Source organism: Phalacrocorax carbo, chromosome 10 (genome assembly GCF_963921805.1).
Source record: "Phalacrocorax carbo chromosome 10, bPhaCar2.1, whole genome shotgun sequence".
NCBI classification, from domain to species: domain Eukaryota; kingdom Metazoa; phylum Chordata; class Aves; order Suliformes; family Phalacrocoracidae; genus Phalacrocorax; species Phalacrocorax carbo.
The window spans coordinates 25,505,342-25,524,354 of record NC_087522.1 but is presented as its reverse complement, the minus strand read 5'-3'; the positions used below and the strand labels follow the sequence as shown (position 1 = coordinate 25,524,354).

The 19,013-nt window shown below is 43.1% G+C and overlaps 1 protein-coding gene across 2 annotated transcripts in view; it reads left to right on the top strand.

The window, feature by feature from the left end:
• The first annotated feature begins 12,075 nt into the window (after positions 1-12,075).
• The window catches only part of LRP4 (LDL receptor related protein 4), an 82,996-nt gene continuing 76,058 nt past the window's right edge, over positions 12,076-19,013 (top strand). For both annotated transcript variants that reach the window (XM_064462586.1, XM_064462585.1), the window contains exon 1: positions 12,076-12,312. In XM_064462586.1, the coding sequence (XP_064318656.1) occupies positions 12,222-12,312 (91 nt within the window). In that variant the 5' untranslated portion in view covers positions 12,076-12,221. The remainder of the gene's footprint in view (positions 12,313-19,013) is intronic.

Genomic DNA, 19,013 nt, shown 5'->3' with positions numbered 1-19,013 from the left:
TAGACTGAGGTTGGAAATCAGAAGGTGCCAAACGCCAGGGACTGTTGGGGCTACAGCTGTGGGAGAAAGACCCTAATGTGAAGGGGAATGGTAGTTAATGAAGGGCACCATGTAGCACCCTTCTCCCAGGGAGCAGGGACTGAATAGGGTGACCAAAGCGGTCTTTTAGCTGTGCTTTTCTGTCTGTACCACTCCTCTGTGGCTTTTTTGCAATCCTTGTGTGCTGGAGGGGAAGGCATGGGGAGCATCAGGAATTGTACTTCGTTAACATGAAAGTAGAAACTAGCAGAAATGCCCCGAACCACAGGGCTCTTTCCGTTCTTCTTTGGGAGCTTGTCTCACAAACGGCCCTCGTACTGAGGATGTAGGAGAGGCAGAGCTCTTTGCACAGCTGGAAGCAGCTTTGCTGGGCTTCTCTTCCCAAGAAGCTGATGGCGCTACAATTCCCAAATTACTTTGCAGTTTCTTGCATCACCATTAGAAAAATCCCAGTCCAGGATGTAAAGTAATCCCAGGAGTTAAAAAAAAACAAAAACAGGACTGGAAGTTTTATGCAGAAGAACAGAAATTAAATAAACCACTTGTGCATGCATATAACCTGCCTTTATTCCACTGGAGGAAAGAGCTGAGTGTGACTGCTGGCAACTCAACTTTAATCTCTACTCAAAGGACAGTTAAAAAGGGCAAACAGGATAATATAACTTACCTACTCATATGCCCCCCCCCCCCAAATTGCCTGGACCACTGCACTGCCTTTGGCTTGTTCTGTCTTTAAAAGGATATGGCTTAGATATAAATATTTCAAAGCTGGGCAGAAAGAATAATTTAGGAAGCAGAAAATGAGACACTCCAGTGTGAAGAATGACTGGAAAAATGCAAGATTGTCTTCAAGAGGATACACATAACATAAAAGGATGTTATCTAAAATGATTTGTGCTACAATGAAGCTCATTAAAACTGTTATTTGTTGAGTTTTCCAGTTTGTGCATTTGGTAATAAATTTAGGCTATAAATTTAAAGATGGGAAAATTTTTATGATAAATTAGATTGTAGAATACATTGACACAAGATATTTTTGAGGCCAGGAATTCAGCAGAATTTAGAAAACAAGTAGATATTTTCATGCAGAATGAGAAAACACAGGATTATGTTGTTACATACAAAAGCATAGGGAAGAAATGGAGCACAACATCTGTAGGATTATGAACTGTCCTACTTCACAGTGAAGCTAATTATCTGACTAATGGAGTTTTGGAAAACATTTTTCCTAATATGATGTCTGTTCCATAACTTCTCACTTTGGGGTTTCTGGCACTTGTCAGTGAAGTGTCTGGTTCTAGGCCACATTGGAGAGGAGAAACAGAATTTGACAGACCCCCTGTGATCATTAGGCTTAAGAGCAGAGTTCCTGCACTTTTGAAACTATAGCATCAAGATCTCTATTTTCACAATCAATCCTTTATTATCAGCCAGGTAGCTTCACTGGTGTTCAAAACCCAAATATAAAAGCCTTCCTTTCCCATACTGCTGGTCCACTGAGCCATTAGGAGCCTTCCACAGGTTATGACCTGTTTAATTTTTTATTTTTAAACCGTTTCTGTAAACCACAATTTATCCTTGATCAGTATCTGAGGTACTCATTTGCAAGAGGCCTTTAAAGTCCAGTTTTAAACACTACATTCTAATATTTCTATTTTTTGTACTCTCTGGGATTTTTTTTCTGGTTACTGTTTAGTCTCTATGGGTTGGACCTTGTTATTTCCTTTAAACCAGCTAAGGGAATCCTTTTGGACACTGAGCCCATTTGTGGTTGTAATAATGATAAGTTCCAGTAGTAGTGGCGCCTGCCTGTTAACAACTCAAAGAAAACTATATAAAAACAAGATGTCATATCTGGAGCCATTTATAGTCTTCCTTGTTTACTATTATTTCTCTCTGGGCTTGCCAGAGCCAGGATTAGGTGATATAACAGATCAGCTGCAGGGCTCACCTGTTCTCTCACACTCATGAGCTGAAAAGGGAGAAATGCTGCCGGCCTGGCCACAGGTATTAAGTTCTTTTTCCCATATTAGTTTTAGAACCCTAGACTAGTGCATTTTAATAAATTGAGAAGGCTTTTCTGTGTCACTGGAAAACACCTGCAAGTTTAATAGCTGCTCTGAGAAGGGCAAATCTAACAGGGGCTTAATGGTCTTTTGGACCAGGCTGGAAGAATGATGGTGAAAAAACATATTTTTCTCTGTCACAACCCCTTGGTAGATTATCAGAGGTACATCACTTAAGGACAAGCCTATGGAGCACACTTTTTGGGTTGCCATCTACCCTGGAAATCATGGTGGTGCTTACATCTTTTAACTAAAATTGCTGAGTTTTGTCTACCAGGGACATCTGGGAACCAAATTGGTCTTTCAAGAAGGATCAGTTGGACTATATTAATACATTTTGTACACACCCTCTTTCAGAGCTAAAGTGACCTTGATTTGATTTAGTTTAATTCACTTCAAAGAGTGCTTTAAGTAGTCTTTCAGAAATCATACCTTCAGGTAAATTAGGCTACTTTACTTACATAAGAGTCCATGGGACCACAGGTTTGAAAATAGTCAGTGGTATACTTTAAATTGTGTCATGAAAGAAAATTTCTTTATTATGTTACAATGCTTGGACTGAAAAACTCCTTTCTGTGTCAGTTTTACAAGCGTTTCTCAGCAATTTATCTTAAATCAGATTTCTGGTTTCTTCCATTCCCACATACTTTGCCCCCACTATGTTAATTGCTTAGCTTACTCTTTGCTGGTTTTATGTTTACCTTCCTAAATGATACTATCAATGTTGAGCTGAAACACTTTCCTTTTATTAGCCAAAGTTCTCTTGAGAAACAGTTCCTCTTTCAGAAAGAGTATTATATAGAATAATAAACAGGACTAGATATCAAGCAACAAATTCCAGAGGAAATGCCTTGTTTTAAACAGACTGAGTCATTTTGTCTGGCTTCTTGGAGTGAAATACTTTATTTGCTTAGAATTTTAACAATTATTGCTAAAATAGTTAAAATAAAGCCTAGACATATCGGAGGAAACTTTTATATTTTCTTGTTTTTCAGGTGACATTTGGAGATGCTATTGCTTTAAGTATTACAACTACAATGTGCAAGGAACTAAGCTGTGGGCAGTCTTCAGTCTTGTTCTGTCTGACTTCTATGAAATTAATGTAAGCCAGTTCCACAGAAATACTAGGAAACTGTCTCTAGCCTTTCGTGTTCATCCTTTGAGTGTCCAAAGCCTTGTCCTATTTTAAAACATTTAGCTAAGAGCCTGTCTTTTGTAGTACTTAGCTTTTTGGGGTTTGGTGGTGGTTTGTATTTTTTGAGGCTTCCCACACATTTGCCAGCCGAGCTTTTTCTAGTACATAATAATTAATAAAATTGCAGGCATGATAACAAAATTTGTTTATCTTAAGACACATGAAACCCAAATCGTACTGGGAGAAGAAAAACATTGAGTGAAACAACTGTCAATCTTTATGGATAATCTATTGTTATGGGCACCAAAGCAGAGATAAGTTTTGAGGAGAGATCTGAAGAAATCACAGAATCACAGAATCATGGAATGGTAGGGGTTGGAAGGAACCTCTGGAGATCATCTCATCCAACCCCGCTGCTTGAGCAGGCACCCCCAGAGCAGGGGCACAGGAACATGTCCAGGCGGGGGGTGAATGTCTCCAGGGAAGGGACCCCACAGCCTCCCTGGGCAGCCTGTGCCCCTGCTCTGGCACCCGCACAGGGAAGGGGTTTTTCTCATATTGGGGTGGAACTTCCTGTGTTCCACCTTGTGCCCGTTGCCCCTTGGCCTGTCTCAGGAAGGAAAGGACAATATCTTTAAAGGTACTTAAGTACCGAGCGAGTGACCCTTCTCTGCTGGAATGCTGCCCCACTAACGATGCAGAGAAGAAAACCAGCCATTTCTGGTGGAGTTTGCAAGATCTCTCATGCCAAACAAAAAAAGTCTAAAATGCCTGGTAAAAATAAATATCACTATGAAATGCTGGCATGGGAAACATTTCTGACAGCCAAGGCTTAGCTCATCCTGGGGGGTAACCCAAGAAGGCCTGCAATTTTCCATCTTCATTCCTACTCATTGAATGTTCCTTGCAAACTTAAGCTGCCAGACTGTGTTATCTATTAGACCAGGTGTTTGTGTGAGACAATCTTAATAAGGAAATGGCTCTCTGTGTGTGCAAGAGAGCAGACAAATCTGCGTGGGAGTTGGCTATTGCTTCTTGGGCTGAAGTGAAGCAGTAACTCTGACAGCTGTACTGGCCAGCTCTTATGTGAGCCATGTGATAAGCAAACCATTCTTATGGGAAAGGTATATAACTTTCTGTGTGCAGTACAGAGATTTAGCAAATTCAAAATACTCTGAAAGTATTTTGTCTTATAACATCTACAAGAAAAAGCAAATGATGGAAGCAAGGAGGAAAAAATGAAAGAAAGAGGAGATCACAGTTTCATTAAAATTGTGGAACGCTTAGTCCTGCTTGCTAGGTACACAAAAGAAAGCCTGAGTATTTATTAAGGCTGTTGTGAAGAAGCAGTGTGGAACCCTACAGCTATGCAAGAGCTGAAGTCTGTATTATTTTTTTAGTGAAAGCACACATTGGTATTCACTCCGTAATGTAAGAGGACAAAGGGATGAATGTTCTTTTCTTTCGGCTACATAATACTTGAGGTGTTTTCAAGAGTAACATCTTTGTGGAGGCACTAGAAGAGAAGACAGACCAGAAGATGGTATAATGGTTGGAGTACTTTGGAAAAGAAGATGAGGAGTAGTGGATGCAGGTGGAAATCTGCAATCACTTACAGAGAGAGAAGATAAGCCATGGGAGACTAAAACAGTGAATGAAGATCATGGCAATTACTTCTAAACAGAATAGAGGGAACATGGAACATCCTCCACAATATAGTAGAAAATGAAGACATTGAGTTTTATCTGAGGAATGTATTTAAATTTCTCTTTGGATTTCTTAACTTTATCGTGCTAGTTTCTAAAACATAGCAAAATAGATTGTCTGTTCCGCATCTGAAACTGATAATCAAATGACATGTTAGACAGTAAGAAAATGTCCTTAAGGTTCCAACTCTTTATGTGTTAAACTTTACACGGTGTTAGTGAAAGAGGGATTGTTCTTTGAATGCTTCAAATTTATATGTGGATTAGAGTTTCTCTCAAACTCTGTGACTAGAGTCCGTTTCTGATATTTACTAAGTACGCTCAGCGTGCTCTAAGTTGTGTGAAACAGAAACCTGCAGTCTCTGTGACAAAGATGCACACTGTACATTAAAAGCATGGTTTTGTGCTTGCTGAAATCACCAATAAACTTTCCATCAACTCTGCTGACCTAGAATGAAGCATAAATGGAAATACAATACACAAACCCGCATTACCTTGAACTCTCAGAATGCTAATGTTAATATGCTTAAGTATCCTAAAATCCTAAAACTGCAATGACACGGATGCAAGTATATGTGGCTAGGAGGGAGGTTGGATGTGTGTACATATATGTGGGTGGCTGATCTCAGACTCATGTGGAGGGTGTGTGCAACTCTGGATCTTACTCCCACCTGTGCCTTTATTCAGGTCTCAGTGCTGGTGAGAAGCAATTAATTTGTTCCCTCATGCACATTTATCAAGAGCTAATATGAGAGAGGGAGAGGTGTTAAAGAGGCGTCTCTGATTCAGCCACCTGATAGGAAAGCAGATGGTTGACATGCCATATCTCTTATCAGAAAGACTCAAGGGTTCTATCTTGTGCGTGCTGGCAGTACTTGCCTAACCCATCATGCCAGTAAAGTATTAGAACTGAATCATCTTCAAGACAGAAAACATTCTTTATCTGTCTACATTTTTACAAGTCACTCATCTCCATAGTGGCAGGGCTTCTGCAAACAAGAAAGCTTTGTGAGGTGAGGGAAAGATACGTTTATGTCTTTCACATCTATTCCCAGTCTAGGCCCAATTCATGTATTCTAGTTTTTTGAGAAGCTAAAACTCACCCATCAGAGGTATTCTGGATACTGAGACGTTAGGTCACCTTTCTTTCTGATTATGTGATTGGTTTCTATCACAAACTTTTTAACTGAATACAGAGGCTATTGATGACAAACTACATTAATAGCTTGAAGTCAAAGAGACATGTCTTCAGTTCTTTGGTAAATGCTTCTCTGTGCAGTCAAAAATTAATTTAGGAGCCACAGAGCCACAACTTGCTACTTATCCATTTGAATGTGTTTGAAGAACAAAGGCGATTAGGCTTCTGTCTTCAGACTGAATTCTTCTACTGCTAGCTTTTCAAAGAAGATTTTCCTTTTATGGTCTTCCTCTTTTCTCTTTTTTCTGTGCCAGAGTCAAGGTATTAAACTGTGCTGTTCCTAAGGCTAGGCCACAGGCTACCTTTGCAATGCAGACGTTGTGCAAGGCCTGGGTAATTGCCATTTCACTGCAGGGAGGAGTCTCATCAGGAGTAGAAGAGGGTGTATTTGCATTATTTTTACATGGAGGATGTAAGGGAACCTGCAAAAGAAGGAGAAGAACCAGCTTGCAAGGCACCCAGGAAGTGCTGTGTTCTCAAAGAAAACATGAAGAAAGGTTTGGGTTTGGGTATTTTTTTACTAGTTTAAGAGTCAGTTTACTTAGGGTTGGGGTTTTTTTTCCCCCCAGAGTGGAAGGCTTCAGTCCCACCTTCCAGACACACACACACACACAAAAAAAAAAGGGGCGGTGGTGTTCAAATAATCTGCGCTTTGGTCATTAAATTACAAAGGGCCTTTTGAAAGATTTGTCATATCTCAGCCTCTGAATGCAGCCATTTAGAAGTTTTGCTGTTCTGCACTGTGAAGTAGAATTAATGGTGGTCCGTGAGATGACCACAAAGTTTCCCAAAATAAACGTGCAATTGGAATGCTTAGAAGGCAGTGGATAAATGAAAGGTGAAGAAAATGAAGCAACACATAAGCTCTGACTTATTAACCTGAACTTTATTTTGTTGTAGATTAAAACAATTGTGGTAACACTGCAGAAGATGGCACATGGATTACTGTTTTCTTAAAAGTGGGCAGTAACTTGAGAAACACTTTGAAGGAGAGTACTGACAGGACTTGAATGTTTATGTCATTGATGAGCATATCTGGGTACACAGGAGTAGTGCCACTGCTTAGAAAACTTCAGGGAAGGCAACAAGGGAAAAAGTGATGGCATTAACTATAAATCAATGCTAACATTTCATTTAATGTATTTCACACAAAGACCATCATTTAGAAACCAGGTCCCAGGCTGTGAAAGCTGAAGGTCCTTTGGCTCTTTGGAAAATTAAACTGTTTCTTTACATGTCCAACAGTGAATTTGGCAGTGCAACTGCATAACTGCATCTTCCTATGTATGGGTAAAATCTTGACTTTTAACTTACCTGGTATTCCAAGCTACCACCTCTTTGGTTCACTGGTGATACTGAGAAGGGAACTGATGTGGGTAAGGTAGCAGTGGAATAATGATAGAAATTAAAAGGGCCATTGGAAAATCCCGTAGCCTGGTAGTGAAGAACCTGTGATTTTATCTTGAACCTGGAGCTCTGTTTGGAACAACTTGCTGTTTTCCTGGCTTTTCTGTTTAATTAGTGGAGCTCACTAGTAACACAGAACTTGATAGACCAGACTGCAGAGTTTGTAATGATCTTTCCAGTTAGAATTTTCTGACTTACATCCATTGTGGAACTTAGGTCTAGAAGGGGGTCCCAAAAGATCACCTGATCCAGCGTGCACTGTATCAAGACTAAATATATCAAGGCTAGTACCAGCTTGCTTATCAAACTTTGTTCTTAAAAAATTCCAGTGAGAGAGATTCCACAGTCCCCCTCGACAGTCTGCTCCAGTGTTAAAAAAATGCTTAGTTGGAATGCTGATCAGCAAAATCTTTTAGCATTTCTTGTCACAAAACAAGTTGACTCTTTCATGTCTTTCTACTGGAGCCAGAGAGAAAAGCTGACCAACGCCTCTCTAATGAGCTTGTATGTATCGGAAAGCTGGATCTTGCTTGAAGCTTTTATTTTCTTGACTAGGCAAATCTAATTCCTTGAGCTTTTTCTCAAAGGGTTTTTGTTGTTTTCTAAACTTCTTGTTATTTTCTTCTTTGTCTTCAGCTGTGTTTATATTTCTACGGTGTTCAGCCAGGACCAGACCCAGTATGCCGCTCGGGGCTTTGGTACCATGCGAAGTTAAGAAATCAAACAAATTGTCTTGTATATGATACACCTGTTAACACATTCCAGAATTAAATGGATTTTTTTGGCAGTGGCACTGCACTGTTGATTTATGTGGTCCATTACCTGTACAATCCTAAAATCTGTTTTTGCTGTCTTTCTGTCTAGTCAGGAATTCACACTATTTATTGAGGTCTGTTTCCTAAGAATAATATTTTATATTTCTCATTACTAGTTTTCTCCTTGTTGGTTTTTGGGCAACCTGTCCAATTTGACAGTAGCATTTGGGGCGTCTGATTTCATCCTTCCTAGAGTTTGCATCCCCTGGGTTGTTTTGAGGTTATGAGGTTTTTTAGCACAGATTTTACAAGCATAAATGTTGCATCATCTAAGTTGTCAGTGAACATACTAAACAAAACTGAGCTTAGGACAGACCCTGAAAGGGTCTTTCTGAGCTGCCTTTGCATTTTGATGAATAACCACTGATGACCACTATGGTTTTCTTCTGCCAGATGCCTGCACACTTTCCACTAGTTGTATTTAAAATGGCATTCTGTGAAAGTGGCCTGTGAGATAGTGCCAAAAGCTGTACAAGGTGCATCATGTCCATTGCCTTCTGTTTACCCAGTGAGCTTAACAATTACGTAAAAAAAGGAAACCTGATTTAGCACAAATGCATCTTGCCCATTTTCCATGTGCTTCTTTCATTCTATTAAATTAACTCATTCCATCTCAAATATTTAAAACATGATTGCCCCAAACCTTTCTGAACATAGCAATGAAGCTATCTGATCTGTCATACTTTTCTAGGAAGCTTGAGGGGTGGAGAAGCACCTTCCCGAGGAAGGGCCCATTTTAATGCTTTAAAAATACTTTGACAGGCAAGACCAAAACTGCCCATCACATTTGTGTGTTGTTTTTTTTTAACCTCCTCTTAAGGTCTTTGAGTTTTTAAAATAGCTAAAGTGTATTTTCTCTAGTAATCCTACCTTGTTCTTGTTCCTTTCTTTCTTCTTTTTCCAATGACACCATGTTCTTGGTTCTGTTTTTCCTGACACAGGGTTGATATTTAAAATCACTCTGAAAACAATGCTATTATTTCATAGGAGTTATTTTCTGTCATTGGATTGGTTTATTTCTCTAAAGTGTCTGTTTGGAGCGGTGGGGAAGAATTATGTCCTGAAATGGTTATTGTGATAATAATCTGCTCCCTTTATAATGCCTGGTGTGGTTTTTTTTAATTAAGCATGTTGTAATATAAATTAATTGTTAATTATATTTCAGTTACTTCTTTCTCATCTTTCTTAAAATACTTGTGCTATATATCACTTATCAGTTATATATATATTATGACAAGTAACTTAATAATGTTCCTCCCTCGTGTGCCTACCTTCTGCATGGGTGGAAGTGCATTTACATAGTCTTTTTTTAAAGCTATTTGGTCTGAAAGAGGCAAGTCCTAAGCATATGGTTCCGTTTTACTGGCATTATTTAGCAACCCTTCTAGCTTTCTTTCAAAAAAAATATCCATTTTACACTGCATAAATCTACAATTGTTCCCCAAAGATCCCATGTGGAATCAGGGCTGTATTCATAGTATTTTATCAACAGGTTGGTAACCAAGAGGTTTATAATATAAATTTCCATCTGCTCAGTGGCAACCTGTTTAGGAGATTGTTACGAAAGACAGTACTATGTGCTCCTCTAACATTTCACCGGGGGATTTCAAAATGATTTATAAGACAGGGATATAATTACAGGGAAGTTGAGCTTGGAGAGGAAAGCGATTTGCTGGAATGCAGCACAAGATACAGAGGACTAGTAAACACACTTTAACAAACACAAGTGGGTGAAACGTGTTCCCTGGGGAGAGAAGGACTGAAGAGCTAATGAGTGAATTCATTTGTGTTTAGGACAATATTTTTCAAGAGGCTTTTGTTTTAAACACAGGAAAATACTCATCTCAGCTGCTGGAAGACTGTTCCATGACCTAAGTATATAATTATCAGGAAGTTCTGGGCCCTGTGTCTGTGCTTTATCACGTTCTGAACTTCGGTGTCCAAACTTCTTACAAGCTTCTGTGAGCCTGAGGTCAGCAGGGCTCCTCTGATTTACACTACCTGAGGATCTAGCCTCAGTTGAGAATATAAACTTAAATGAATTTTGGCTATGTTACCCTGTATTTGGGGGGATGCAGTAGGGGTTTTGCACACTCACCAGTCAGCCAGCCCCCAGTCGGAGCGATGCTAATGTTCTCCAACTCTTCTGCTTCACTTGTCTTAAACTCTGGTGTCTTGGAGTTTATTCCTTTACAATAATTGCATATTCTTTCCATGCCTCATTCTGTCACCTCTTCCGAGTCAATGATAGCATAAAGAGGTTTTTTTAATCTCTCCACTTCAATCAGTCCCTCTTGGCTACCTTTATTTTTTGTTACTTTTCTGCAACTTTATAAGCTTTGCCTATCATACGCGTAGAATTCAATGCCACAGTCTACCTGCTGTCGCACTCATGCTACGTAAAGTGGATCCATTCCTATCTTGAAGAAGTGAGCCTGCGTATAAAGCAAAAAGTCTGCGTTTTCTAAAGTTTGGGGGCCATATATTGTAAATTTATGCATGGTTTGCTGCTTGCTGTTTCTTACAGCATTCATGCTCTTAGGAGTTCTCCTCCTCAGCGAACCTCTGTGTTGGATTATTTTTTTCTTTACATTGAGCTCAGTTTGTCAAAAGTCAGTCCCCGCTTTAATTTTATGTTGACATTTTTAATAATGTCCCTTGTCTTCACTATTTTACACATAATTAATAGGAGTGGCAGCATTGTCTCAATCACATGCTGTGCTGTTTACTTGCTCTGGTGATTCTTTAAAGGAGAGGATTAACTGCAGCTTCCTCTGGATTCATGGCTGCGAAGGCTTTAAATCAGACCATTCCTGTCACCGGCCCTTTGGTGTCAATTTGACAAAATTCCCCATCTTCCCCTGTGGTCCAGGGTTTGGACTATCTGAATCAGCTTTCTCTTCAAGTTAATACTTTGAAATAAACTGAGATTAATTATTTAACAACAGTTTCTTGCATTGCCAACCCTACGTGTTAAAATGTCAAATCATGCCGCAGAGGATCACAAAACTGGCTTTAACGATGATGTCTGGTGAAAGCCTGCCTGCTTTTAAATGCAGCACAGAAATCAGGAGGCACAGAAGACGATTGCCCAAGTGATAATTTCTACTCCTGCAGGCAACGACCCTAGCTCTTTTTTTGGGGTTTTTTTTTAGGGTATCAGAGATTCATACATAATCCGCTGACTCCAGGCACTGTGGCTAGGAGGAAAACACCAAATATCAGAACGCTTGTCATGAAAGGAGGAGGAAAAAATAAAAGTCAGACGTTTCTCTTAGATAGCAACATGTATGTTGGGGAAACGGCTCGGGAATGAGGGGCTTAGAGGCTTCCAGTTTCTGAAGGGCGTTTGGCCAACGGGGATGCGGCATTGGCGATGCTCACAGGCCACCGGGGCGAGCCGGGAAGCGCTCGGCCGCCGGAGGGTACCGGGCAGCCCTGGGCGATGCTCCTTGACGGCGCTGCGGGAGCTGGGATTTGGGACCGCGGGAGAGGAACCCGCACCCCGGCGAGGGCGGAGGGGGGCCGGGGCGACCCGAGGGGTCCCGCCGCAGTGCCGGGGAGCGGGGGCGGGTGTGTGGGTGTGTGTCTGGCTGCAAAACCGCAGCCCCGGGACCGCCTCTACCGCGCCGAAAGTTTGCGAAGTGCCTCAGCGGCGGGGGGGAAGCGGGGCGGGGGCTGTCCCGGCGGGGCTCCTCCTCCGGGGCCGGGCCTGGGCCTGGGCCGGGGCCGGGCGGAGCGGGGAGCGACCCCCCAAGACCCGGAGCTCGCCGAGGGAGCGGCGGCGGGGTCGGGGTGCTGCGAGCAGGAGGAGCCCGGGACGTGACTGCGGGCGGCCCCGGGGGCGCTGCCACCATGAGGTGGCGCGGCGGGGGCTGCCTCCTGCCCGCTCCTCCGCGGCTGCTGCTGCTGCTGCCGCTGCTGGGAGCGCTGCTCCGCGCCGGAGGTAAGCGCCCTCTGCACCGGGGGGGGGCTCGGCTCGGCGGCGGGGAGCCCTGCCCTGCCGCCCCCTCACCTGCCCGCCCCCGCCTCACCGACGAGGCTCCGTGCCCCCGCCGGGGCTCTCGCCTTTCCCCGTCCCGCGGCGGGGAGTCTCGGCAGGCCGGGACGCGGGTCCCCGGGCGGGTGGCGGAGGGTCCGCGCCGCTGCCCCCCGCGGGAGCTCGGCGGCGGCGAACGGCGGGCTTTGTTCCCGCGGTGCGAGCGGCGGGGCGGGAGCGCAGGTTGCCTCGGAGGCTGCCGAGCCCGGCGTGTCGGGACAGCCGCCGCTCCGGAGCAGGAATGCAAACGCGTACCCGCCGCTACGGGCCCCTTAAAGCTACAAACCCGGCTCCGCCGCGGAGCCCCGGGCTACCTGCCTGGCCTCGGCGGGGAGTGGGGGTCCCCCCGCGCCGCGCCCGGGCGGGAGGGAGGGAGGGACGGACCAAAACCAGGGCGGGGGGGACGAGGGGAGGGGTCTTCGCCAGCGGGGAAGGAGCTCCACGAAGTCTCCCCCGTGGAAACTCACCTTTGCGGTTGCTCTATCGACTGAAAAGAAGTTGCTTTTTCTTCCCCTTAGTGCGGCAGTACTTTCTTTTTCCAGGCACGGCCGGTGGAAGGGAAAACACCTGAAAGGTTGGCGGAATTGTTTATAAAAAGTGCCGGAAGGCTTTTGGGGGAGGGGTGCGGAGAGGAGATACCTCGTTTCTCTCCCGTTGCCCACTCGGCAGCTGCTGCATGATTTCATCCATCCGTTTTCTCTTGTGCTCCCCCGGAGTGACAGGAAGCACTTGCCGTAGTGCCGCTGACCCCCCCCGTCCTGCGAGTGTCGCCTCTGGGGCACAATCACATGGCGCTTGGGTTTCAAGCAATGTTATTTCTCTTCTAACAAGAAGCCTAATTGCAGGCAGCTTTGAAGAAGGTGCTAAACCGACTTGGAAGGGCTGAGTAGAGGGCTGCAGTTTTGGATATCAGATGATCTCCTTTTAGAAACCAGAAGCACTCTTAAATTCCAGGTGCCACACAGATACTTAAGTGCCGTCTAGGATTGAGAAGGATCTAAAGCACAGATCTTAATGTAGGTGTGAATCCGGACGTGTTTTATTTTGGCTGTTACCCAGGTGCTCCTAGTTAATGTGTCTGGGCTGTTAACAGCCATGTGGGGGATGTCTGATTGTAAAGTGCAGGTTTGCTCGTAGGTGGTTGTGCCTTGATGTCTCCAGGATGCTTTTTATGGCAGTTTGCCTCTTTCAAGTAGTTCTCCCATCAGTGCGCTTTCCTGTATCCTCTTGTCAAATGTATGTGAATTTATGATTGGACGTGCCAACTGCTTCCAGAAGTAAGCACTCTCTTTCCTTCATGGGAAGATACGCTTTACAATAAGAACACAATTCCTGAGCAATTTTTTTTTCCCTATTTGAAGCAAGGAAAAAAAAATGAGGAGGTGTCAGGATGGAGGGGGCAGAGAAGATGCCAAAGTTCGTGATGAGTTGGTGCTCCTTATCTAGAAATTTTTCACTGTTGTGCCTTGGAAGTACCTGAAGGGATGGTGTATGGCTTAACTGTCATAGAGCATCCAGAGCCACAGAACTTGCAGTGTCAAACAGGTAAATTGTTAGAAGCGCTTTGTGATTTACCACCGCACCTTGGCATGGGAGCGGGTAAAGCAAACAAGTCTGCAGGATTGACCTTTGACCATCTTTTGGTGGGTAGTGGCAGTTACAACTGGAGAAGACTGTGCCAAAACAAAAAAAGAGGTGAGGTCTGCAAGATTCTTGAGCTCTTGGAAAAGGGCGTTACAGGTAAAAACGCGTGTACAGAGAGAATTTAAAACTGATGGCATGCACTGCTGGTGTGTGGTGATGAAGAAGGGCCTGATGTCATGGTCTGCGTTAGTATAAATACAGCGTCACAGAACCTGTCTGGGGTTATGTGCTTGCCGTTCTGGCTCCTGGAGCTCTGCCAGAAAAATACATGGCTAATATCAGAGCTTCGCTCCCCAAACAGCTTGACTACATTTTAGAGTCACAAACCTGAATGCAATACCTCTATAGAAGAATAGTTTGCAGTGGGAATTGTGCTCTCCACTACGTGTGCTTGGCCTTGCTGTTGGTTCTACAGCTCTCGGCCAAGTGCAAAATGCCCGTTTTCCTTTTGTCAACTTGGGAGCTGATAAAATTCTGCTTCCTGGGTGTGCTGAGGGTACCTGGGTTTGCTGTTGATCAGGTTGGATGATATTCACAGCTATCATGATCACCCTGAATTATCTTGACTGTTTCTTTTTGTCAGAGTGGTAAAGGCAGTAACTCTTCTAAAATGAAGGGTAAAGGTGCTGCAGGAGGCTGACAAGTGGTAGCGTTGGGGTTTTTGTTTTGCTTTATTTTGTTTGGTTTTTAACAATTCTGTGTCTGCTAAAACATGGTAGCATTAGTGGAAAAGCATAAAGCGTAAATCTCCCAGTATGAAGTTAACAATATAATTTCATTTATTTAGTGCAGATAAGAAATTTTATATCCTCTTTCCAGAAGCTTTCAGTTGTGTGCTTTAGCGCTGCTTTCTGCAACAGAGAATCCCTTCGTGCATCCTGGGAGTGTGGGTGTATGCAGCAACCAAATCAATAGGTGCTAGTTATGTAAAATATTTGCATTTCCAGAGTGTCTTGTGAACCTTTAAGAGGGATATTCTGTTAATGTGGGCCACAAAATGGGATTTCAGAAAACTTGGAGCTGTTGGTCTACGTTCTGTTCATTGAAGTTACAGAAGAAAATGTGGTTGGATATAAACATTATCCAGTTGTTTGTAGTTCAAACCAGAAGGCAGTACTTGCTGTATGTTAACTAGAAAAAGAAAGTGAAGTGATTTGTATCTTTTTTAAAAAAAAAAAACTTCTAAAAACCTGTAGTTCTTCAGACTGGTGAAATTAACATTGAAAAATAATTAAAACATTCATTCTGTGAGAAAGATCTGTAGTCTGATAGTCCTCTTGAATCTTCCTGCACTGTTGTGAAATAGGCAAATATTATCCTTGTTTTGTAAATGTTGGAAGTGAAGTAGAAATTGTCTTGCCCAAGGCCAACTCCATTTGCCCTAGAATGCAATGTACCATTGAACACGATGGTATATATGCTTCATAACACTTATAAAAGCTGATAAAGAGATGTTATCTTGAAAAGCAGTCACGGTTTTAAAAATAGGTTTAAAAAATGCGCATCCTGCACCTTCGTTGAATTCCTCTGCTGCTTGTGACTTTTGTGGCTATTTCTCTTTATAATAATACTTCTGTTTCACTTGCTGGTGATCAAAAGATTCATAAAACTGCAGAAATTTTACTGACTCTCTGTTGGAAGGGGTGAATTGGTAAGTAAACTGTTGTTAAGAGGCATAAGAAAAGTGGATGCTATTTCTCTAGTCCTCTGTTACTTCCACATTAGCTATTTGTGATGTTGTCTGAAAGGGGGTTACATAGCAAGGATATATGTATGTATATATGTGCGCATACTTAAACTGACCATCTTTTAAGATGTCTGGCTTTACCTGATGTAACATCCAGAGCCGGAGCTCTGGCAGGCAGCAAACCCACTCCATTAATTGGCCTACTGTATTTGGTGGCTATCTGTGTTTCACACAAATCGTGGCAGGGAAGGCTAATTGTAATTGTCATCCGTGAATCTGATGTGCTTGATGGTTAGGCTCTTGCTTTTTGCATCTGTAGTGCCCGTGGCTCTTTGCCGTGGCTGTTACGTTAGGCATTACTCTATTAGGGGATTTTGTTGTCTCTTCTGCGTGAAGACCGAGCGCTATAATGCGTCTTGAGTCTCTCCTCTCTGTATTGTCTTCCCTGTAGATTTCCGTTTCCCTGTAATAAAAGATAGTAACTACATGGATCCAGGGGCTTGTGATTCCATATGCTTGTGGTTTAGTCATGCTGTGTATCTGGTCTCTCTGGGACTGTTACCTTGGGAGTATTTGGCTGCCATCCTGTTCTGGGTGAGCCTGTGTTCAGGTTTTTCAGCTTTCCAGGCATTTTTTTTTTTTTGCCTCTGCTATGCAGAACTGCCTGTTAAGTGCTGAAGTATTCAATTCTAAATGCTGTGTATTTAGTCTGAGAGGCTCTCAAGCTGCAGTCAGTATTTCTGTGAGGAGCAGAACTCCATCTCAGCTACTGTGAGCCCAGATGAAAGCAGACTCACTATGCAAGGGCACAGAAAAAAGTCTTTATGAAGACTTTATTAACATCAAATGGAGCTGATGGTTATGGACTTTTGCCTTGCTAAATTGTGGGTGACTGAAACTCCTCATACCAAGGAGTTATGTTTGTTGTTTAAAATAGAGGAAAAGGAAAAAAGGGTATTGAATAGTCGGGAGCCCAATTCTGAAGCGATGAGATGCTTGCCGATAGGAGGATGCTTAATGTTAGCACAACTTCTGGTTGTGAAAAGTAATAACAGATCTTCTGCTTTTCCTGAAGTGGTTCTTGGGTCACTAGATTTTTCTGTGTTTACCCACCAGTCATCAAGTCACAAACCATTAATGGACAGTATTGTATATGCATATTAAATGTTTGTACTGCAAATCACAGTTTTGTCAAAAAACATATGCCAGAAGACAGTGTAAACCCTTGTCTCAAGCTGTTATATGTTAATAGCAACTTTCTGATGTTGCAATACTCAGAATGAAGAAGCACCAGCTATTTCCCCTGAATGGGTTAGGATGAGAGTAAAATTCATCTCCCTGTATTTATAGTGATGAGGTTTTTCGAAGAAATGTTGTCCAACAAAGCTTCCAGCAGAGAATGTGTTTGCCTGAAAGCAGACCTCATATTCTGAGTGTCAAGGTGAAGTTTTACTCCTGGAGTTAAATCTACCAGCAGTGAGACGTTATTGTGACTCCAGGCAGGGGAGATCCCTCTCCTGGCTACCAGCATGGTGACTTCCTCCGTGTGCCCTAGCAGGGCATAGTCTTCTGTGTCTCTTTGTTACCGCCTGACAGCCCCTCCCGGCTGCTGGAGCTTCCTGTTTCTATTGCATAGCAGCAGTTCTTTAATCAGAAATCTTGTTAGTATTCAAGGATAATTGATCCGACTCTCTGGTAGGGGGTGGGGACCCAGCCTTGCATCCTTCTCCTACTTGCCACCCCCAGTTTGACCCCTGTTGTCTCTTTGTTTTCTCCTGTTAAGTTTGTGCCAGTGATGTGTGTGTGCTGTTTTTCCAAGCAGCCTGAAGTTGGCTGTAACCAAGAGCAGCAGTTAAATAGAGCCCGATTTCCCCGCTTCCTGGCGTTTAGTTGTTCGGCTCCATTTTCTGGTCTTCTGTGTTTTTGATTTGCAGAGAAGGAGCTTACTTGGTGCCCCTGGGCATCCCTTAAACCCGTTAGAACAAACTCCATTATTTCACTGTACTTAGAAATCCTCCTCCTTTAGTCCCAGCATCCATCAAAATAATGTATCCTCTGTTAAGGCCCTCTGGAAAATGTTTAATAGGATCTTTTCAAACTCAAGGAGAGTTCCAGTGGGGAAGGGGGAGGGGAGAAGGCTAATGGAAGATCTGACTGTGACTTGCAGTAAGCCTGAACTTGGCCTGTGTCAGCTCTCCCTTCACCTCCAGGCCGAGGGAGTGCTGAACAGAGCGGATCCAAGACTGGGATCAAAGCTGGGAACAAAAGGCGTTGGGAGAAAAATTTCCCGTCTGCCCAAGAGGCAGCCTCACAAAGGTGGTACGTAATTTATCATTCGAGGTTTATTTCTGCTGTGCTCCTTCTGGAGAGGGAAGGAAAAAAGAAGTGACTCTCCTGCTGTTTCGAAGGGGATAAGTGATGGCTTAGGAAACTTGACGCAGGAAGGGGCTAGGGATACCATGGAAAAACTCTTTCAGTGCAGTCTGTGCCCAGTTCCTCTCTTCTCAGGCATGGTCAGACATGACTTCTGTTGGGGAGGGGGAGGCGGGAACCCTATTCTTGCCTTTTGAAGTTTCAAAGAGTGAGTACTTTTAACTTCTCTGGTCGTTCCCAAGTCTCGGTGTACGGGGTGGCACTGCTGTTGGCAAAATCGAGTTCTTTGAATTTCTGAGGTATTTTTCTTACCTTAAGGATTGGCCTAAGTGCCGTGGCTCTGTGGAACACGGAGGAAGAGGCTACGTTTGTCCCAAAGGGTTTGGAGTCTGAATTAGACGTCCAACATCTGATAAGGACCAGGGATGCAATAATTCAAGTGGGATAGATAAGGTCCAATATTAAAATTGCATAGCATTTAATTAAACTTCCTTTAGCTTTGGTTTAATGGGAAAAGCTTCTGAAAGTTTTTAATTCCAATCACTTCTTATAAGAAGGCTAGAGAGAGTTTTTTGGCTAGGAGTTGGCACCAAAGACTACTGAAAGTTGGCAACTGGGGAAATAAGGATGAGGAACCAGATGCAAGAGTAGTGTAAATACCGAGAAGAAGGGAAGGGGATACAGGAGTACAGATATTAACAGAAGCAAAGATAGGCATTTTGGAAATGAGAGCCAAGCTGGCAAAGGAACAGAAGAGCTGTGTAAGGAGATCCAAGTGGAGTAATTATATAGGATCTGATGGCAGAAAGAGTTGTTAATTAGGTAGTTTAAAACATGGAAGTTTTGAAAGTGAAGGTGAGCACTGAGCAGTATTTAACTGCTGAGGCAGGGAAAGACTTATTTT